This window comes from Salmo salar, chromosome ssa04, assembly GCF_905237065.1.
Source record: "Salmo salar chromosome ssa04, Ssal_v3.1, whole genome shotgun sequence".
Classification (NCBI taxonomy): domain Eukaryota; kingdom Metazoa; phylum Chordata; class Actinopteri; order Salmoniformes; family Salmonidae; genus Salmo; species Salmo salar.
In genome coordinates, this window is record NC_059445.1 from 85,277,046 (window position 1) to 85,300,726 (window position 23,681).

Genomic DNA, 23,681 nt, shown 5'->3' on the forward strand with positions numbered 1-23,681 from the left:
TCTTTAACTATTTGTTATTCTTATCTCTTACTTTTTGTTGTTGTTGCTATTTTCTTAAAACTGCATTGTTGGTTAAGGGCTTGTAAGTAAGCATTTCACTGTAAGGTCTACACCCGTTGTATTCGGCACATGTGACAAATAAACATTTAATTTGAAGAAGATGTGTGCTTGTTTTAAAAGGTGCCATTTCAATAACACATATACAGTGAGAAATACCCACCTACAAAAAAAATACAATTCAGGAATGTACTGCTTTGCTGAACGGACAGTAAACAGCTGATGGACAGAATGACCTCTGTTGCAGAGAAATTGACTGAGGCATGGATCTTAGCTAGGCATATGCTTCTTCCTTGCTGAGCGGCCTTTCAGGTTATGTCGATATAGGACTCGTTTTATTGTGGATATAGATACATTTGTACCTGTTTCCTCCAGCATCTTCACAAGGTCCTTTGCTTTTGTTCTGGGATTGATTTGCACTTTTTGCATCAAAGTATGTTCATCTCTAGGAGACAGAAAGCGTCTCCTTCCTGAGCGGTATGGCGGCTGCGTGGTCCCATGGTGTTTATACTTGCGTACTATTGTTTGTACAGATGAACGTGGTACCTTCAGGCGTTTGGGAATTGCTCCCAAGGATGAACCAGACTTGTGGAGGTCTACAATCTTTTTTCTGAGGTCTTGGCTGATTTCTTTCGTTTTCCCATGATGTCAAGCAAAGAGGCACTGAGTTTGAAAGTAGGCCTTGAAATACATCCACAGGTACACCTCCAATTGACTCAAATGATGTCAATTAGCCTATCAGACGCTTCTAAAGCCATGACATCATTTTATGGAATTTTCCAAGCTGTTTAAAGGCACAGTCAACTTAGTGTATGTAGTGTATGTAAATGTGTGGAGTGGTTGAAAAACGAGTTTTAATGACTCCAACCTAAGTGTATGTAAACTTCCCGACTTCAATTGTATCTCTATAATCTCATCACATTAAGAAACCACACCACTGCTCTGTATAGGCAACTCATCAACAATGCACATAGGGAAGTCATACCACTGCTCTCTATATAGGCAACTCATCAACAATGCACATAGGGAAGTCATACCACTGCTCTGTATATAGGCAACTCATTAAGAAAACAGAGCAGCGCTTTATCACGGACAGACCTCCCTCCATCTTAGCTACTGTTGTATCAATATGTTTAGACCATGACAGTGTACAATCCAGGGTTACACCAAGCTGTTTAGTCACCTCAACTTGCTCAATTTCCACATTATTCATTACAATATTTAGTTAAGGTTTAGGATTTAGTTAAGGTTTGTCCCAAATACAATGCTTTTAGTTTGTATAATATTTAGGGCTAGCTTATTACTTGCCACCCATTCTAAAACTGACAGCAGTGATTTCTCTCGCTGTTGTAGCTGACGTGTTTAATGTTGAGTGATCCGCATACACAGACACACAGGCTTTACTCAAAGCCAGTGGCAGGTCATTAGTGAAAATATTTTAAAAAGTAAGGGGCCTAGACAGCTGCCCTGGGGAACTCCTGATTCTACCTGGATTATGTTGGAGAGGCTTCCATTAAAGAACACACTCTGTGTTCTGTTAGACAGGGAAATCTCAATCCATGATATGGCAGAAGGTGTAAAGCCATAACACGTAAGTTTTTTTAAACAGCAGACTATTATCGATAATGTCAAAAGCCAGACTGAAGTCTAATAAACAGTTCCCAGAATAGGGCTGGGAGATATACAATTTAATTTGATTCATTCTAATTTATGTTTATGCGCGATTTTCCAAATGACTGTATCGTTTTTATGAGTGTTTTTGTCCGCTTGTTCTCATGTTGTCTCTTTGGTCTCGTCTCCTTCACTCCTATGTGCTGTGCGTACTATTGTATTTATTTCTGTTGTTAAATGGGAAACAGCACGTTAGTTGTGCAGGGCTTAACGATATTGATGGCTGTCGATGGCAAAATCTGTAGCATGAAGACAATTGTGTTAGCAGTGGGCTTATGTGAACATTACATCAGTGTATGCTAGCGAACACACTTATTTACAGCAATCATATGCCAAAGCACATCCCAGAAAGCCACTCAATCCCTAACAGGTACCATATACCCACACATGTATAAATCAGTAACGCACAGCAAACTTGTACACATTGTAAAATATAAAATATAAAACAGTATTCAGAACGTGACCTACTCCTTGCATCACATTTTCATACTGGGAAGACCTGACGTTCGCGATCTCCCCCTATCTGCAAGCGGGGCCAATCACAACACGCCTTATTGTCATCAGAGTTGAACCAACCAATAAGAATGCTTGAACATTAAATACACCTTCCTTTAGAGGCAAGTGGAAACATAACCAACCCTGTTACATTCTCCCCTGGTGAATTACACTTGCATACTATAAAGAAACAAAATGAGGTATGCAATACCTTGCAATACATATGTCACCAAATATTCCAGTGCAAAGACTATTCTCTAAAGAGAAATTAGGGGAATTCAAAGATCCCGTAGGAAAACATGCCTGTTACATGTTCAGTACACTCAGTGACAATAAGAACCTCAAGACAGAAAAACCTTGGCCTACTTGACCCAGAGATCTGTATATAATGACGAGATGCATATCTCCACCCGCTCTAACAATGGTAGTCGTTGTCCCAATGGCGGGAAGGCCGGCGGCAAGCTTAGGTTCCAAAATAAACCCATAGAAACGCATTGATTTTATTTTGGACTGATTTTTGCTGAAGTGAAACCCCTTGCTTCGCCTCTTCCTCTATGGTTTACACACACCAAGCCCCTCCCCCTGCCTCTCACGCCAACAAAGTTGAGAGATCACATCTTTCTCTCTGACTAACGGTTTCAACTCGCTATTTGCTTTTGAGGTTTGGTCCCCAAAAAAATGGGTCATACGGACACCAAAACACATGGAGACATTATTGTACTGTTAAGTTAACTTGTCTAACCCTTTTTATTACGGAGTTTATTCAACTACTCAAATTGCACGCAGAGCAGACACTACTAAAACGAGAGTATCAATAAACATTGATAATGGAAAATTAATGCTCAGTTCGTGTCGACATTGGCAGCATTTTTTAGCCAAAGACTGTTATACTAGCTGTCTAGTCCGTGTTTTATTAAATGTGCAATTGGGCATGAAACACAATTATATAAGGAATTGGCAACTCGTTCTCATTCTGAGAAAATAAGGTAGGCCACTTGATTTCAACATCTGAACAAAGTGGACAGGCTAACCATGGCGTTCAAGCAGTTGGAGACGGACATAATGGTGTGTTCCTAACAATTCAGCTGTTCTATTGTACCTTGTTAGCTAGCAAATAGATCCAAGCTGGCTAAACATGAAATATAAACATTAGCTGGTTACTCACTAGCTTCGTGGGCTGGAGAGATTGTTGATGAGACCTGTGTTCGTTTTCTATATACTAATGCCTGCTACAAGAAATTAGTGATTATTAGTGAATGTGCATTATGCATGGTTCTAGGTAAATGTGTGACACAAAAAAAGGCCTTTTTCATAGATAGACTTGAAAGCCAGATTAGTGATTATTGAAACAAAAATAGCAGTTAAAACTATTTTGATAAAATAATGAAATTATTAGTGGGTCTTAACGTTGTGGAAGACTTATATTTAGTCTTCTTATAACTATTTAATCCCTGAATTCATTCAATTACTGTTGGAAATGTAGTGTGTTGGATCTTTAATTGTACAACAATGTTTATTTAGAGAAAACATTAAAAAAAAATCTATTTAGATTTATCATGAATAAGTTTAAAAAAAAAAAATTGAGATATGGTTTTTATGCCATATCAGCCAGCCCTATCCTAGAATATTCTTATCAATTCCGTTCAGCCAATCATCAGTCATTTGTGTAAAATGCCTGTTAAGTATCTTAACATTTATCTCAATGTTGGAATATGTAAATAATAGTAATGTGAAATTTATATTAGAGTATGTAATGTGTAAAAATATTCAAGGAAATGTTTAATTTGTGGTGTACAAATTTAACATGATGAACAGGAAAGACATTTACTCTCACGGATGGCCAAGAATAACTATCCAAAAGCCACACCCCTAATGGGCCACACCTCCTAAAAAAAAATAAAAAAAACAGCTGCTAGGTCAACCCAAATGAAGGTAAAAAATACCAATTTATACAGTAGTTAAATTAACCCATGTTTGGATAATCCAAATAATCCAACTGGCTGGGTCAAAATAAACCCAACATGTGTTCTGTCCACTATACCAGCGCTGGGTTACCTCTCCATCACTCTCTCTTCTCTCTCCCATCCTCTCTCTTCTCTCTCCCATCCTCTCTTCACTCTCCCATCCTCTCTTCACTCTCCCATCCTCTCTTCTCTCTCCATCCCTCTCTCTCTTCTCTCTCCATCCCTCTCTCTCTTCTCTCCATCCCTCTCTCTCTTCTCTCTCCATCCCTCTCTCTCTTCTCTCCATCCCTCTCTCTCTTCTCTCTCCATCACCCTCTCTTCTCTCTCCATCACCCTCTCTTCTCTCTCCCCTCTCTCTTCATCCCTCTCTCTTCATCCCTCTCTTTTCTCACCTCCCCTAATTATTTCTGTGTAGAGCAGGCTGGTCTGAAAGCACACTGTGTCCTGACTAGTTAACCTGTTATTATTAGCCTGTGTGAGGTACAGTCAAGGTTGAGGCTTAGCTGTATGGCACTCTGTGCCTGTCCGCGTGTGTGAGAGAAGAGCGATGAGGAGAGATGGAATCTATCAGATGGAGATGAAGACTGGTGAGAGAGGAACGAGGGATGGCTGACAAGAGTAATAGGACAGATGAGCATATTAAAGAGGGGATGAGGAATAGTGTAAGAATGGATGACTGCTTTCTGTCAGAGAGGAGAGAGGGGAAGGGCAGAGGAGAGGAGAGAGGGGAAGGGCAGATGAGACGAGAGAGGGGACGGGCAGATGAGAGGAGAGAGGGGATGGACAGATGAGAGGAGAGAGGGGATGGGCAGATGAGAGGAGAGAGGGGATGACTTTCCTGTGTGAGGTGATAGAGAATGGACAGATGGATGGAGGAGTGTATTAAAGAAAGGAAGATGACAGATGAGATGTTCTCCCTTGTTTCCCTTTCCTTTCTTTCTGTTCCTTCCTTCCTTCCTTCCTTCCTTCCTTCCTTCCTTCCTTCCTTCCTTCCTTCCTTCCTTCCTTCCTTCCTTCCTTCCTTCCTTACATACAGTGCTGTCAGAAAGTCTTCATACCCCTTGACTTGTTCCTCATTTTGTTGTGTTACAGCCTGAATTCAAAATGGATTCTATATTATTTTTTTCTCACCAATCTACACACAATACCCGGAAAATGACAAAGTGGAAACGTTTTTTGAAATTTTAGCAAATTCATTGACAATGAAATACAGAAATCTCTCATTTACATACAGTGCCAGTCAAACGTTTGGACACACCTACTCATTCAATGGTTTATATTTTCTTTTTACTATTTTCTACATTGTACAGTCATCGTGAAGACATCAAAACTATGAAAAAACACATATGGAATCATGTAGTAACCCAAAAAGTGTTAAACAAATCAAAATATATTTTATATTTTAGATGCTTCAAAGTAGCCACCCTTTGCCTTAATGACAGCTTTGCACAGTCTTGGCATTCTCTCAACCAGCTTCATGAGGTAGTCACATGGAATGCATTTCAATTTTAACAGGTGTGCCTTGTTAAAAGTTAATTAGGTAGCGCCTTAGGTAGCGATTACAGCTGTGAGTCTTTCTGGGTAAGTCTCTAAGAGTTATTACAGCTGTGAGTCTTTCTGGGTAAGTCTCGAAGAGTGATTACAGCTGTGAGTCTTTCTGGGTAAGTCTCTAAAAGTGATTACAGCTGTGAGTCTTTCTGGGTAAGTCTCTAAGAGTTATTACAGCTGTGAGTCTTTCTGGGTAAGTCTCGAAGAGCGATTACAGCTGTGAGTCTTTCTGGGTAAGTCTCTAAAAGTGATTACAGCTGTGAGTCTTTCTGGGTAAGTCTCTAAGAGTGATTACAGCTGTGAGTCTTTCTGGGTAAGTCTCTAAGAGTGATTACAGCTGTGAGTCTTTCTGGGTAAGTCTCTAAGAGTGATTACAGCTGTGAGTCTTTCTGGGTAAGTCTCTAAGAGTGATTACAGCTGTGAGTCTATAAGAGTTTTCCATACCTGGATTGTGAAATATTTTCCCATTATAATTATTTTTTAAATTCTTCAAGCTCTGTCAAATTGGTTGTTGATCATTGCTAGACAACCATTTTCAGGTCTTGCCATATATTTTCAAGAAGATTTAAGTAAAAATGGTAACTTGGCCACTCAGGAACATTCACAGTCTTCTTGGTAAGCAACTCCAGTGTAGATGTGGCCTTGTATTTTAGGTTATTGTCCTGCTGAAAGGTGAATTCAGCTCCCGGTGTCTGGTGGAAAGCAGACTGAACCAGGTTTTCCTCTAGGATTTTGCCTGTGCTTAGGTCCATTCTGTATCTTTTTATCCTGAAAACTCCCCAGTCCTTAAGAATTACAAGTATACCCATAACATGATGCAGCCACCACTATGCTTGAAAATATGGAGTGTGGCACTCAGTGATGTGTTGTGTTGGATTTGCACCAAACAACACTTTATGTTCAGGACGAAAAGTTAATTGCGTTGTCACATTTTTTGCAGCTTTACTTTAGTGCCTTGTTGCAAACAGGATGCATGTTTTGGAATATTTTTATTCTGTACAGTCTACAATCACAGTGTACAATCACTCTGTCATTTAGGTTAGGTTAGTATTGTGGAGTAACTACAATGTTGTTGATTCATCCTGTTTTTTTCTATCACAGCCATTAAAATCTGCAACTGTTTTAAGGTCACCGTTTGTCTCATGGTGAAATCCCTCAGCGGTTTCCTTCCTCTACGGCAACTGAGTTAGGAAGGATGCCTGTATCTTTGTGGTGACTGGGTTAGAGATGCATTAGAAGCCACATTGACAGCATCCACTTTGAGAAGCAGTCTTTCCATTGTTGATAGGCGTGGAAGTTCTCAGGGATGAAATGTGCAGATTGACGAATGGACGCCCAATTCGCCTGCCTAATGTATCCTACTGTGTTTTTAATTCATTGTGTGACCGCTGACCGCAGGGCGTTGTGGGATTATTATTTTTTTTAATGAAGTTAGAGCTGATTTGGAGAAGACCTCAAACACAACTTTTAGAACAATGTAATACACTGCTCAAAAAAATAAAGGGAACACATAAACAACACAATGTAACTCCAAGTCAATCACACTTCTGTGAAATCAAACTGGCCACTTAGGAAGCAACACCGATTGACAATAAATTTCACATGCTGTTGTGCAAATGGAATAGACAACAGGTGGAAATTATAGGCAATTAGCAAGACACCCCCAATAAAGGAGTGGTTCTGCAGGTGGGGACCACAGACCACTTCTCAGTTCCTATGCTTCCTGGCTGATGTTTTGGTCACTTTTGAATGCTGGCGGTGCTTTCACTCTAGTGGTAAGTGGCTCAGGTAGTGCAGCATATCCAGGATGGCACATCAATGCGAGCTGTGGCAAGAAGGTTTGCTGTGTCTGTCAGCATAGTGTCCAGAGCATGGAGGCGCTACCAGGAGACAGGCCAGTACATCGGGAGACGTGGAGGAGGCCGTAGGAGGGCAACAACCCAGCAGCAGGACCGCTACCTCCGCCTTTGTGCAAGGAGGAGCAGGAGAAGCACTGCCAGAGCCCTGCAAAATGACATCCAGCAGACCACAAATGTGCATGTGTCTGCTCAAACGGTCAGAAACAGACTCCATGAGGGTGGTATGAGGGCCCGACGTCCACAGGTGGGGGTTGTGCTTACAGCCCAACACCGTGCAGGACATTTGACATTTGCCAGAGAACACCAAGATTGGCAAATTCGCCACTGGCGCCCTGTGCTCTTCACAGATGAAAGCAGGTTCACACTGAGCACGTGACAGACGTGACGGAGTCTGGAGACGCCGTGGAGAACGTTCTGCTGCCTGCAACATCCTCCAGCATGACCGGTTTGGCGGTGGGTCAGTCATGGTGTGGGGTGGCATTTCTTTGGGGGGCCGCACAGCCCTCCCTGTGCTCGCCAGAGGTAGCCTGACTGCCATTAGGTACCGAGATGAGATCCTCAGACCCCTTGTGAGACCATATGCTGGTGCGGTTGGCCCTAGGTTCCTCCTAATGCAAGACAATGCTAGACCTCATATTGCTGGAGTGTGTCAGCAGTTCCTGCAAGACGAAGGCATTGATGCTATGGACTGGCCCGCCCGTTCCCCAGACCTGAATCCAATTGAGCACATCTGGGACATCATGTCTCACTCCACGTTGCACCACAGACTGTCCAGGAGTTGGCGGATGCTTTAGTCCAGGTCTGGGAGGAGATCCCTCAGGAGACCATCCGCCACCTCATCAGGAGCATGCCCAGGCGTTGTAGGGAGGTCATACAGGCACGTGGACGCCACACACACTACTGAGCCTCATTTTGACTTGTTTTAAGGACATTACATCAAAGTTGGATCAGCCTGTAGTGTGGTTTTCCACTTTAATTTTGAGTGTGACTCCAAATCCAGACCTCCATGGGTTGATAAATTGGATTTCCATTGATTATTTTTGTGTGATTTTGTTGTCAGCACATTCAACTATGTAAAGAAAAAAGTATTTAATAAGATTATTTCTTTCATTCAGATCTAGGATGTGTTGTTTAAGTGTTCCCTTTATTTTTTTGAGCAGTGTATTATAATAATTCATTTAAGAGTTTGTAATTTGGGGATTTTTTTTCTAGGGGTGCTGCTCTAAGTTACTATTTATTATATGTTGTTCCTGGCATTGAGAAATAGGTTCTTTAAATGTTTTGATGTTTAGCTATAACTGGTTCACAACAACACCGTAGTCAAACCACCTAACTGTAGTAAAACCATCTAACTGTAGTAAAACCACCTTGCTGTAGTAAAGCCACCTAGCTGTAGTAAAACCACCTAGCTGTAGTAAAACCACCTAGCTGTAGTAAAACCACCTAGCTGTAGTAAAACCACCTAGCTGTAGTAAAACCAGCTAACTGTAGTAAAACCACCTAGCTGTAGTATATTAAGATACTAAGTGAGTGATAAGGCAGATGTAGTTAGGCCATGCTCTGTCTGGAGGCGAAAGAAACACACCTGTTTAGGAGAGGTGCTAGCAGAGTAGAACACCTGTTTAGGAGAGGTGCTGGCTAGCAGAGTAGAACACCTGTTTAGGAGAGGTGCTGGCTAGCAGAGTAGAACACCTGTTTAGGAGAGGTGCTGGCTAACAGAGTAGAACACCTGTTTAGGAGAGGTGCTGGCTAGCAGAGTAGAACACCTGTTTAGGAGAGGTGCTGGCTAGCAGAGTAGAACACCTGTTTAGGAGAGGTGCTGGCTAGCAGAGTAGAACACCTGTTTAGGAGAGGTGCTGGCTAGCAGAGTAGAACACCTGTTTAGGAGAGGTGCTGGCTAGCAGAGTAGAACACCTGTTTAGGAGAGGTGCTGGCTAGCAGAGTAGAACACCTGTTTAGGAGAGGTGATGGCTAGCAGAGTAGAACACCTGTTTAGGAGAGGTGCTGGCAGAGTAGAACACCTGTTTAGGAGAGGTGCTGGCAGAGTAGAACACCTGTTTAGGAGAGGTGCTGGCTAGCAGAGTAGAACACCTGTTTAGGAGAGGTGCTAGCAGAGTAGAACACCTGTTCAGGAGAGGTGCTGGCTAGCAGAGTAGAACACCTGTTTAGGAGAGGTGCTGGCTAACAGAGTAGAACACCTGTTTAGGAGAGGTGCTGGCAGAGTAGAACACCTGTTTAGGAGAGGTGCTGGCTAGCGGAGTAGAACACCTGTTTAGGAGAGGTGATGGCTAGCAGAGTAGAACACCTGTTTAGGAGAGGTGCTGGCTAGCAGAGTAGAACACCTGTTTAGGAGAGGTGATGGCTAGCAGAGTAGAACACCTGTTTAGGAGAGGTGCTGGCTAGCAGAGTAGAACACCTGTTTAGGAGAGGTGCTGGCTAGCAGAGTAGAACACCTGTTTAGGAGAGGTACTGGCTAACAGAGTAGAACACCTGTTTAGGAGAGGTGCTGGCTAGCAGAGTAGAACACCTGTTTAGGAGAGGTGATGGCTAGCAGAGTAGAACACCTGTTTAGGAGAGGTGCTGGCTAGCAGAGTAGAACACCTGTTTAGGAGAGGTGATGGCTAGCAGAGTAGAACACCTGTTTAGGAGAGGTGATGGCTAGCAGAGTAGAACACCTGTTTAGGAGAGGTGCTGGCTAGCAGAGTAGAACACCTGTTTAGGAGAGGTGCTGGCTAGCAGAGTAGAACACCTGTTTAGGAGAGGTGCTGGCTAGCAGAGTAGAACACCTGTTTAGGAGAGGTGCTGGCTAACAGAGTAGAACACCTGTTTAGGAGAGGTGCTGGATAACAGAGTAGAACACCTGTTTAGGAGAGGTGCTGGCTAGCAGAGTAGAACACCTGTTTAGGAGAGGTGCTGGCTAGCGGAGTAGAACACCTGTTTAGGAGAGGTGCTGGCTAGCGGAGTAGAACACCTGTTTAGGAGAGGTGCTGGCTAGCGGAGTAGAACACCTGTTTAGGAGAGGTGCTGGCAGAGTAGAACACCTGTTTAGGAGAGGTGCTGGCTAGCGGAGTAGAACACCTGTTTAGGAGAGGTGCTGGCTAGCGGAGTAGAACACCTGTTTAGGAGAGGTGCTGGCTAGCAGAGTAGAACACCTGTTTAGGAGAGGTGCTGGCTAGCAGAGTAGAACACCTGTTTAGGAGAGGTGCTGGCTAGCAGAGTAGAACACCTGTTTAGGAGAGGTGCTGGCTAGCGGAGTAGAACACCTGTTTAGGAGAGGTGCTGGCTAGCAGAGTAGAACACCTGTTTAGGAGAGGTGCTGGCTAGCAGAGTAGAACACCTGTTTAGGAGAGGTGCTGGCTAGCAGAGTAGAACACCTGTTTAGGAGAGGTGCTGGCTAGCAGAGTAGAACACCTGTTTAGGAGAGGTGCTGGCTAGCGGAGTAGAACACCTGTTTAGGAGAGGTGCTGGCTAGCAGAGTAGAACACCTGTTTAGGAGAGGTGCTGGCTAGCAGAGTAGAACACCTGTTTAGGAGAGGTGCTGGCTAGCAGAGTAGAACACCTGTTTAGGAGAGGTGCTGGCTAGCAGAGTAGAACACCTGTTTAGGAGAGGTGATGGCTAGCGGAGTAGAACACCTGTTTAGGAGAGGTGCTGGCTAGCAGAGTAGAACACCTGTTTAGGAGAGGTGCTGGCTAACAGAGTAGAACACCTGTTTAGGAGAGGTGCTGGCTAGCAGAGTAGAACACCTGTTTAGGAGAGGTGCTGGCTAGCAGAGTAGAACACCTGTTTAGGAGAGGTGCTGGCTAACAGAGTAGAACACCTGTTTAGGAGAGGTGATGGCTAGCGGAGTAGAACACCTGTTTAGGAGAGGTGCTGGCAGAGTAGAACACCTGTTTAGGAGAGGTGCTGGCTAACAGAGTAGAACACCTGTTTAGGAGAGGTGCTGGCTAACAGAGTAGAACACCTGTTTAGGAGAGGTGCTGGCTAGCAGAGTAGAACACCTGTTTAGGAGAGGTGCTGGCAGAGTAGAACACCTGTTTAGGAGAGGTGCTGGCTAGCAGAGTAGAACACCTGTTTAGGAGAGGTAATAACCATTGTTTTGACAGACAATCTGTCTTTATCAGGGTATGAAGATGTTAACTGTCTTACAGTTTACTGTTGTTTTATCTCTGGACCTTTTAACCGCTGGACCAAGGCCTCTTATGAACCAAGGTCTCTCTCTTATGAGCCAAGGTCTCTCTCTTATGAACCAAGGTCTCTCTCTTATGAACCAAGGCCTCTCTCTTATGAACCAAGGCTCTCTCTTATGAACCAAGGTCTCTCTCTTATGAACCAAGGACTCTTATGAACCAAGGCATCTCTCTTATAAACCAAGGCCTCTTATAAACCAAGGCCTCTCTCTTATGAACCAAGGACTCTTATGAACCAAGGCATCTCTCTTATAAACCAAGGCCTCTTATAAACCAAGGCCTCTCTCTTATAAACCAAGGCCTCTTATGAACGAAGGCCTCTCTCTTATGAACCAAGGTCTCTCTCTTATGAACCAAGGCCTCTTATGAAACAAGGCCTCTCTCTTATGAACCAAGGCCTCTTATAAACCAAGGCCTCTCTCTTATAAACCAAGGCATCTCTCTTATGAACCAAGGTCTCTCTTTTATGAACCAAGGCCTCTTATAAACCAAGGCCTCTCTCTTATAAACCAAGGCCTCTTATGAACGAAGGCCTCTCTCTTATGAACCAAGGCCTCTCTCTTATGAACCAAGGCCTCTCTCTTATGAACCAAGGCCTCTTATGAACCAAGGCATCTCTCTAATGAACCAAGGCCTCTCTCTTATGAACCAAGGTCTCTTATGAACCAAGGCCTCTCTCTTATGAACCAAGGCATCTCTCTAATGAACCAAGGCCTCTCTCTTATGAACCAAGGCCTCTTATGAACCAAGGCCTCTCTCTTATGAACCAAGGTCTCTCTCTTATGAACCAAGGCCTCACTCTTATGAACCAAGGCCTCTCTCTTATGAACCAAGGCATCTCTCTAATGAACCAAGGCCTCTCTCTTATGAACCAAGGTCTCTCTCTTATGAACCAAGGCCTCTCTCTTATGAACCAAGGCCTCTCTCTTATGAACCAAGGTCTCTCTCTTATGAACCAAGGCCTCTTATGAACCAAGGCATCTCTCTTATGAACCAAGGCCTCTCTCTTATGAACCAAGGTCTCTTATGAACCAAGGCATCTCTCTAATGAACCAAGGACTCTCTCTTATGAACCAAGGTCTCTTATGAACCAAGGCCTCTTATGTCATCAGGTTAGGTTGTATGTAACACATATTTACAGACAGACAGACAGACAGACAGGACAGGGAGACAGACAGGACAGAGAGACAGACAGGATCTGAGGGTAGACAGGACAGAGAGACAGACAGGATCTGAGGGCAGACAGGACAGAGAGACAGACAGGCTCTGAGTGGTGACAGGCTCTGAGTGGTGACAGGGAACAGAGACAGACGGGGAATAGAGACAGACGGGGCAGGGAGACAGCCGGGGCAGGGAGACAGACGGGCAGGGAGACAGACAGGGACAGACAGGGAACATAGAGGTCAGCACAGTCAAACACAGGTGACTCATTACTAGCTAGCTTACTGTCATTTTGCCATTGTGTTGAAACTGCACACACACACACACACACACACACACACACACACACACACACACACACACACACACACACAATCAGAGAACGTGGCTTATGTAGATAAATCCTTGCTGAGGGCATTGTCTCTAATAGTGTGTCTCTCTCATCAATGGACTGCTGTTATGTGAGCAAGTTGTGAGTGTGCATGCTCGATGCAGTTATCATCGTTTTTTTGGTGTGTGTGTGTGTGTGTGTGTGTGTGTGTGTGTGTGTGTGTGTGTGTGTGTGTGTGTGTGTGTTCAACCTGTTGCATAAATCCTAGACACTGTGCATGTGAAGGTCAAACCTACTCAGAAATACTATTGTTACAGTCTGTCCGTCCGTCCTTCTGCTTGCCTGCCTGCCTGCCTGCCTGCCTGCCTGCCTGTCTGTCTGTCTGTCTGTCTGTCTGTCTGTCTGTCTGTCTGTCTGTCTGTCTGTCTGTCTGTCTGTCTGTCTGTCTGTCTGCCTGTCTTAACAACTATTTAACTTGCAGTGAAAGCGTACGGGCCATTCTCTCTTGGACCACACTTCTTATTTATAGTGCATTTCCAATGGTGATTTACCAGAAAGTCTGACTTTAGTGTTTCTACGTCCACGACCAGCTCCTGGGACTCTCTGGGCCATGGCCTCAGTGAACCTCCTCTGACTTGGGACCAAGGCAATGTTGCTGGGGCTTTTTCAGCTGCATTTACATAACAATGGCTAACCGTGAACTTTGGTTTACACCTTCGACGGTAAACACATTCTCACATAACAGATTTTTTTTGTTTGATTATTCAGAGTTTGTTGATTCTGCTCTTCACAAGTCCTCACTGTCAGGCTATCAGTGGAAACACCATGTCCCTGGTATTACATTACGTTAAACAAGGGTGTAGTGCAACAACTGGTGTTACAGTCCAAGAGCAGCATACCTTCTTCTGAAAGGGTGTGGAGCAGTGGTATGACTTCTCTATGTGCATTGTTAATGACTTGCCTATACAGAGAGCAGTGGTATGACTTCTCTATGTACATTGTTAATGACTTGCATATACAGAGAGCAGTGGTATGACTTCTCTATGTACATGTTAATGAGCTGCATATACAGAGCAGTGGTATGACTTCTCTATGTGCATTGTTAATGAGTTGCATATACAGAGCAGTGGTATGACTTCTCTATGTGCATTGTTAATGAGTTGCCTATACAGAGAGCAGTGGTATGACTTCTCTATGTGCATTGTTAATGACTTGCATATACAGAGCAGTGGTATGACTTCTCTATGTGCATTGTTAATGAGTTGCCTATACAGAGAGCAGTGGTATGACTTCTCTATGTACATTGTTAATGACTTGCATATACAGAGCAGTGGTATGACTTCTCTATGTGCATTATTAATGAATTGCCTATACAGAGAGCAGTGGTATGACTTCTCTATGTGCATTGTTAATGAATTGCCTATACAGAGAGCAGTGGTATGACTTCTCTATGTGCATTGTTAATGAGTTGCCTATACAGAGAGCAGTGGTATGACTTCTCTATGTGCATTGTTAATGACTTGCATATACAGAGCAGTGGTATGACTTCTCTATGTGCATTGTTAACAGTACTATCAACAAAACAAGTCCTACAGGCCCTGGTTTTATAACACCTGGACTACTGCCAAGTCATTTGGCCCAGAACAGAACAGCACGGCTAACCCTTAAATGTACACAGAGAGCTAATATCAATAACATGCATGTGAATCTCTCCTGGCTCAAAGTAGAGGAGAGATTGACCTCATCACTACTTTTCTTTGTGAAAGGTATTGACATGTTGAAAGCACCGAGCTGTCTGTTTAAATGACCAGCACACAGCTCAGACACCCATGCATACCCCACAAGACATGCCACCAGGGGTCTCGTCACAGTCCCCAAGTTCAGAACAGACTCTGGGAAACACACAGTACTACACAGAGCCATGATTACAAGGAAATCTATTCCACAACAAGTAACTCAAGCGAGCACTAAAATCAGATTTATAAAACAGATAAAACTATACCTTATGGAATGCGGACTCTGAAGAGACACACACTGGCACACACACACACCGGCACACACACACACGCATACACACACACGCATACACACACACGCATACACACACACACACACACACACACACACACACACACACACACACACACACACACACACACACGCATACACACACACACACACACACACACACGCATACACACACTAAAACGCATTCTACACACACATACATATTGTAATATTGTGGTATTATACAAGTTGTATTGTAGATATGTAGTGGTGTAATAATATAACAGGTGGTATAATGTACTGGTTTATTATATACTTGTTTGTGATGTAATTACCTGGTGCGGCAGGTAGCCTAGTGGTTAGAGCGTTGGGCCAGTAACAGAAAGGTTGCTGGATCGAATCCCCGAGCTGACAAGGTAAGAATCTGTCGTTCTGCCCCCTGAACAAGGCAGTTAACCCACTGTTCCCCAGTAGGCTGCCATTGTAAATAAGAATTTGTTCTTAACTAACTTGCCTAGTTAAATAAAGGTTAAAAAAGTTACCTTAATCTTGTTTGGATCCCAGGAAGAGTAGCTGCTGCCATGGTAGCAGCTAATGGGTATCCTTAATAAATACAAAAACATGTGATAATAATACCACAGAACAGATTAACCTAAAGGACATTTACTCTCACGGGTGGCCAAAAATAACTATCTGAATGCCACAACCCTAGTAAGCCACACCTCCAATCTTCTGCACTGACCCGCTGCGTCATATCGCAATAACCCAGCACCCTGCATCAATAAAACACGTTTTTAAAGAAAACAACCCAACTAAGTGACCCAATGACTGCAACCCAGCAGCAGGGTCAACCAAACAACCCAGCAGCAGGGTCAACCAAACAACCCAGCAGCAGGGTCAACCAAACAACCCAGCAGCAGGGTCAACCAAACAACCCAGCAGCAGGGTCAACCAAACAACCCAGCAACAGGGTCAACCAAACAACCCAGCAACAGGGTCAACCAAACAACCCAGTTGCGAGGAGAGAGAGTGAGAGAAGCGAGGTTGCAGATGAGACTGAAAGAATAAGGGCAGAAGCAAAGAAGAGAGGAAGAGAGATGGAGATACTGTAGGAGGAAGAGAGATGGAGATACTGTAGGAGGAAAAGAGGAAGAGAGATGGAGATACTGCAGGAGGAAGAGAGATGGAGATACTGTAGGATGAAAAGAGGAAGAGAGATGGAGATACTGTAGGAGGAAGAGAGATGGAGATACTGCAGGAGGAAGAGAGATGGAGATACTGTAGGAGGAAGAGAGATGGAGATACTGTAGGAGAAAGAGAGATGGGGATACTGTAGGAGGAAGAGAGATGGAGATACTGCAGGAGGAATAGAGGAAGAGAGATGGAGATACTGTAGGAGGAAGAGAGATGGAGATACTGCAGGAGGAAGAGAGATGGAGATACTGTAGGAGGAAGACTTCATCACACTGGCTATCTTTCTCTCCCCTCTTCTCTCTTTCCATTCTAAGAGCAGTTAGTCTATTGCCCCGCAGTCAAAGCCTGTGTGTGTGTGTGTGTGTGTGTGTGTGTGTGTGTGTGTGTGTGTGTGTGTGTGTCCTGTTTTGTGATACTAATACATTTTCATTCCATGCATAAATGATGAGCTGGATGAAAAGCCCTCAGTCATTCTGGTCCAAGGCTGAGGAAGTGTTTGCAAGCACACACACCCCCACACCCCCACTCCCCCCCTCCCCCACACACACACACCCCCACTCCCCCCTCCCCCACACACACACCCCCACTCCCCCCCCCACACACACACACACACGGGTGCAGGAACGTATACACATTATGCACGCTCTTACACTCACCCTGAGAAATAGCCCCAGTCTGCTTGAGGCACACACACACACACACACACACACACACACACACACACACACACACACACACACACACACACACACACACACACACACAACCAGGCACACACACACAGAACCAGGCACACAGAACCAGGCACACAGAACCAGGCACACGCACATACTCACTCACACAGACAGACACACACACACACACACATACACTTATTAATGCCAGACAGAGGAGAGTTCTGTAGACTTCTCCATGTGATGAAAACAAATGTGTGCAAGACTGTACCCTCTCTACATCTCCTTCTCTGTATACATCCCTCTCTCCTTCTCTGTATACATCCCTCTCTCCTTCTCTGTATACATCCCTCTCTCATTCTCTGAATACATCCCTCTCTCATTCTCTGAATACATCCCTCTCTCCTCTGAATACATCCCTCTCTCTCTCTCTCTCTCTGAATACATCCCTCTCCCCTTCTCTGTATACATCCCTCTCTCCTTCTCTGAATACATCCCTCTCTCCTTCTCTGTATACATCCCTCTCTCTCTCTGAATACATCCCTCTCTCCTTCTCTGTATACATCCCTCTCTCCTTCTCTGTATACATCCCTCTCTCATTCTCTGTATTCATCCCTCTCTCCTTCTCTGTATACATCCCTCTCTCATTCTCTGAATACATCCCTCTTTTCTCCTCTGTATACATCCCTCTCTCCTTCTCTGAATACATCCCTCTCTCCTTCTCTGAATACATCCCTCTCTCCTTCTCTGTATACATCCCTCTCTCTCTCTCTCTCTGAATACATCCCTCTCTCCTTCTCTGTATACATCCCTCTCTCTCTCTCTCTCTCTGAATACATCCCTCTCTCCTTCTCTGTAAACATCCCTCTCTCCTTCTCTGAATACATCCCTCTCTCATTCTCTGTATTCATCCCTCTCTCCTTCTCTGTATACATCCCTCTCTCATTCTCTGAATACATCCCTCTTTTCTCCTCTGTATACATCCCTCTCTCCTTCTCTGAATACATCCCTCTCTCCTTCTCTGAATACATCCCTCTCTCCTTCTCTGTATACATTCCTCTCTCTCTCTCTCTCTGAATACATCCCTCTCTCCTTCTCTGTATACATCCCTCTCTCTCTCTCTCTCTCTGAATACATCCCTCTCTCTCTCTCTCCTCTGAATACATCCCTCTCTTCTCCTTCTCTGAATACATCCCTCTCTCCTTCTCTGAATACATCCCTCTCTTCTCCTTCTGTGAATACATCCCTCTCTCTCCTTCTCTGTCTCTCTCTACATCTCTCTCCTTCCCTGAATACATCCCTCTCTCCTTCTCTGAATACATCCCTCTCTCTCCTTCTCTGTATACATCTCTCTCTCTCTCCCTCTCCCTCCGTCTGTCTGTGTCAGCTGTAGCGGTGGTGTAAACGTGCTCAGCTCTGTCTCGTTCTCTCTCTCTAACAGGACAGAGCTGTCGGGTGGAAACTGTTCCCAGCTGAAAGGTTTTCTTTATTGAACCAGTCTGCTGCACTTCCTCTGTCTTTAACCCACACCTCACCAATCCCTCTCTGTTTCTGTTTATTTCTCCCTCCCTCTTTCCATTAAACTACAGTCCTGTAGGCTTTGAAAGAACACAAATCCGCTCAACCCCCCCCTCTTTCTCTCTCTCTGTAACACATTGTACGCCAATCTCTCTCACGCTCTGAATCTCTCATTCTTAAAAAAAAACTTTAAAAAAACTTTAAAACCACTTAGTCTCTTCGTCCTTTTTCTGAAGTTATTAGCCAGAGTTATTAACCAGTTATTAACCAGTTATTAGCCAGTTATTAACCAGTTATTAACCAGTTATTAACCAGTTATTAACCAGAGTTATTAGCCAGTTATTAGCCAGAGTTATTAACCAGTTATTAGCCAGTTATTAACCAGTTATTAACCAGTTATTAACCAGTTATTAACCAGTTATTAACCAGAGTTATTAGCCAGTTATTAGCCAGAGTTATTAACCAGTTATTAGCCAGAGTTATTAACCAGTTATTAACCAGTTATTAGCCAGAGTTATTAGCCAGTTATTAGCCAGTTATTAACCAGTTATTAGCCAGAGTTATTAACCAGTTATTAACCAGTTATTAGCCAGCGTTATTAACCAGAGTTATTAGCCAGAGTTATTAACCAGAGTTATTAACCAGAGTTATTAACCAGAGTTATTAGCCAGAGTTATTAACCAGAGTTATTAACCAGTTATTAGCCAGAGTTATTAGCCAGAGTTATTAACCAGTTATTAACCAGAGTTATTAACCAGAGTTATTAACCAGAGTTATCAGCCAGAGTTATTAACCAGAGTTATTAGCCAGTTATTAGCCAGAGTTATTAACCAGAGTTATTAACCAGAGTTACTAGCCAGAGTTATTAACCAGTTATTAGCCAGAGTTATTTGTCAGAGTTATTAGTCAGAATATATGAGTCATATTATAGTGAATTATAAGTGAAATAATCTGTCTGTAAACAATTGTTGGAAGCATTACTTGTGTCATGCACAAAGTAGATGTCCTAACCGACTTGCCAAAACTATAGTTTGATAACAAGAAATTTGTGGAGTGGTTGGAAAACGAGTTTTAATGACTCCAACCTAAGTGGATGTAAACTTCCGTCTTCAACTGTATATATATTGGGATATTTTATATATATTTATCTATACTTTAACTCTTCAAATATATACTGGGACATCTTATATATATATATACTGGGACATCTTATATCTCTATATATATATATATATATATATATATATATATATATATATATATATATATATATATATCCCGGATATAGAGAACATTACGTGATGATCTGCTTCGTATATCCATCCATAGCCCACACAACAGATGAGGTGTGTGTGTGTGTGTGTGTGTGTGTGTGTGTGTGTGTGTGTGTGTGTGTGTGTGTGTGTGTGTGTGTGTGTGTGTGTGTGTGTGTGTCAAACCAACACACCGCCAGACAGACAGACAGACACAGTCAGACACACACACACAGACACAGACAAGAGGATGACCATTGGCGTTCGGATGATGATGTTTTGGCATTCATACAGTAGATAAGCAGCGAGCAGCGAGGCCGTGCGTGCCTGGGGAATGTGAGGGCGCACCACGCCACGTCATGATGTAATGGCATTCATACAGTAGATAAGCAGCGAGCAGCGAGGCCGTGCGTGCCTGGGGAATGTGAGGGCGCACCACGCCACGTCATGATGTAATGGCATTCATACAGTAGATAAGCAGCGAGGATGTGCATGCCTGGAGAAGGTGAGGGCGCACCACGCAACTTCACACAGACAGCGCGAAATGTCAACAGTATCTAGCTACAGCCGCTCAATCTGTCCTTCTCATTCCTTTCCCCTACTTTAATACCAAATATCGTTTAATCATTAACCTCGTATTAAATGGAAAATAAATTATAGCCATCTGAATAGCCAAAATAACGTATTATTTCCTAGATGAATGTGGTTGTTCAATTTTTCTGTATTGATGCAGTGCGATCACACCAATAGATGTAAAAGAGCTCAATGGAAGCAGACCAGGACACCGGATTGGAGCAGATTCAACAACTAATCTGCTTTAACTAAGTGGATATTCTTCAAAAATCCGTCATGATTGACGTATTGTAACTGGCCCACAATGTCTGGATATGTTTGGCTGTTTTAGGTGCATAACATTTATTCGTTATTTTTTTTTAAATCAGGTTTAGAAGTGACTGCTAAATGCTAACTCCTGTTCGTATAAACTGGTAGCATTGCTAGCATACAGAAATCGGTATTGGTGGTGGTGGTAGTCAAAAGTCGTTTTTAACTGCAATGCAGATGATTGGTGACGATGACATGAACATGTATTGGGGTTGACATCCATACAAGCGTTTATACTCCGATTTCTACTTCAACATTGTGTGAAATTACACCTTTAAACAATAGTCTAAATGTTGAGTAATTTCGATGTGGGGCAATGAGGAGATTCGGGCTCTTTCGCGCGTTTCCATTGTTTGGGTCGAGTTGCATTGACCTCTTTTTACCGCATCTATCACACACACTGGTTAAATCAACGTTGTTTCAACGGTGAATAAACGTTGAAGTGACGTCTGTGCCCAGTGGGAAGACAATCATGTATCACAGACCAATTCGCAATATGTGTTTATTTTTATTTTTTACGTTGGAGGGCAAAGTGGTATGCATCGAACGGTTTACATTTTCTACTGAAACATTCATTGGCACATTCTCAAAGGGTTTTATTAACATGGGAAACATATTTTAACGACCCTGGGTTTATAAGCGCGGATATCGACTCTGAAGCTTTAGTATATATTTTGCGGAGCAGTCGAAAGCGCGCTGGACTTCGGGCCAGAAGGACGTGGGTTCGAGACCCGCTCCCTGCCTGTTTCATTACAATATGTTTACATTTCCAAAGTAAGTTAAATTAGATCATAAACTAAAGTTAAATAAACAATCCAAATGAAATGTAAACATTACACTAACAAAAGTTTCAGAGGAATAGAGACATTTAAAATGTCATATTATGACGCTATGTTTTTATAACGATGTGCCAATAGTTAAAATAAATAAATAAATAAATAAATAAATCTCTCACCATGTCCGCGGGGGTAGAGCCTGTCATCTTGGAATCCATCCACAGTAGCGCTTCACGGAAGGAAATAAATACTATTTCGTTGTCTTTTAAACGTAGTAGACTGTAAATTATGAGTCTTCGACAATCAGTTAAACGTCCAAAAACACCTAGTTACTAAATTCCGTTGGTATCACAACTCTCCGTTCAGAGGCAGGAAAGAAATGTTGAAATGTGTTATTCTATTTCACATTTATTCTGTGTGTATTTTTTTCTTCCCCCGTTAAAAGGCAGGTTTCTCAAAACAGACTGGATGTGGTTATAGATTTGATCGGAGGGCCCCCATTGACCCCAAATATGTAAAAAGATCTGCCTTTATAAAAGGTCCCTACGCCATTGGAAAACCAAAATATATCGCGCTGTAACATTAGGAAATACCGATCTCGCTGTAAAAATCGGAACGACTCTGTTTCAAATTTTAAAAAAAACGAAAACCCTCCGCCGTCCTAAACGTTCCGTGGCTTTAAAAAAAATAATCTCTCGGTCATACTCCGAAAAGCAGAGTTAAACCATCGTTTTTTTAGTCACAGACTTTGTTCCTGACTCTCTTCTGCCAATCTGTCATCCTGACTCAGAAGAACATGGCGGCAGTACTGTGAAAAAAGGTGGTAGGAGAGGAGGGTGGGGAGAGTGGGAGTTTCTTTTCACACGAGTGAACACACACAAACACACACTCCGGGAGGGGGGGTCGAGTAAAGTGACCCTAGACACAAATCAAGGTGACCAATCTATAAAAAGTCTGAAGATATTTACATCAAACCAAATTGTATTTGTCACATGCGCCAAATAAAACAAGTGTAGACCTTACAGTGAAATGCTTACTTACAAACCCTTAACCAATAATGCAGTTCAAGAAACAGAGTTAAGAAAATATTTACTAAATAAACTAAAGTCTATCTAAAAGTAACACAAGAAAATTACATAACAATAAAGAGGAGATATACAGGGGGTACCAGTACCGAGTCAATGTGGAGGCTATATACAGGGGGTACCGGTACAGAGTCAATGTGGAGGCTATATACAAGGGGTACCGGTACAGAGTCAATGTGGAGGCTATATACAGGGGGTACCAGTACCGAGTCAATGTGGAGGCTATATACAGGGGGTACCAGTACCGAGTCAATGTGGAGGCTATATACAGGGGGTACCAGTACCGAGTCAATGTGGAGGCTATATACAGGGGGTACCAGTACAGAGTCAATGTGGAGGCTATATACAGGGGGTACCAGTACCGAGTCAGTGTGGAGGCTATATGCAGGGGGTACCAGTACAGAGTCAATGTGGAGGCTATATACAGGGGGGTACCGGTACAGAGTCAATGTGGAGGCTATATACAGGGGGTACCAGTACCGAGTCAATGTGGAGGCTATATACAGGGTGTTACGGTACAGAGTCAATGTGGAGGCTATATACAGGGTGTTACGGTACAGAGTCAATGTGGAGGCTATATACAGGATGTTACGGTACAGAGTCAATGTGGAGGCTATATACAGGATGTTACGGTATAGAGTCAATGTGGAGGCTATTTACAGGGGGTACCGGTACAGAGTCAATGTGGAGGCTATATACAGGGGGTACCTGTACAGAGTCAATGTGGAGGCTATATACAGGGGGTACCGGTACAGAGTCAATGTGGAGGCTATATACAGGGAGTACCGGTATAGAGTCAATGTGGAGGCTATATACAGGGGGTACCAGTACAGAGTCAATGTGGAGGCTATATACAGGGGGTACCGGTACAGAGTCAATGTGGAGGCTATATACAGGGGGTACCGGTACAGAGTCAATGTGGAGGCTATATACAGGGGGTACCAATACAAGGACATTCAGAGACTTGTCCCAAAGCCACTCCTGCGTTGTCTTGGCTGTGTGCTTAGGGTCGTTGTCC

The 23,681-nt window shown here is 43.3% G+C and overlaps 1 protein-coding gene across 1 annotated transcript in view; it reads right to left on the minus strand.

Moving 5' to 3' along the window:
- LOC106604009 (ubiquitin-like protein 3) overlaps positions 1-22,378 on the minus strand; it is a 41,927-nt gene extending 19,549 nt beyond the window's left edge. Inside the window, exon 1 of the mRNA XM_014198338.2 lies at positions 21,758-22,378. Within this exon, the coding sequence (XP_014053813.1) occupies positions 21,758-21,796 (39 nt within the window). The 5' untranslated portion in view covers positions 21,797-22,378. The remainder of the gene's footprint in view (positions 1-21,757) is intronic.
- Positions 22,379-23,681: the final 1,303 nt, after the last annotated feature.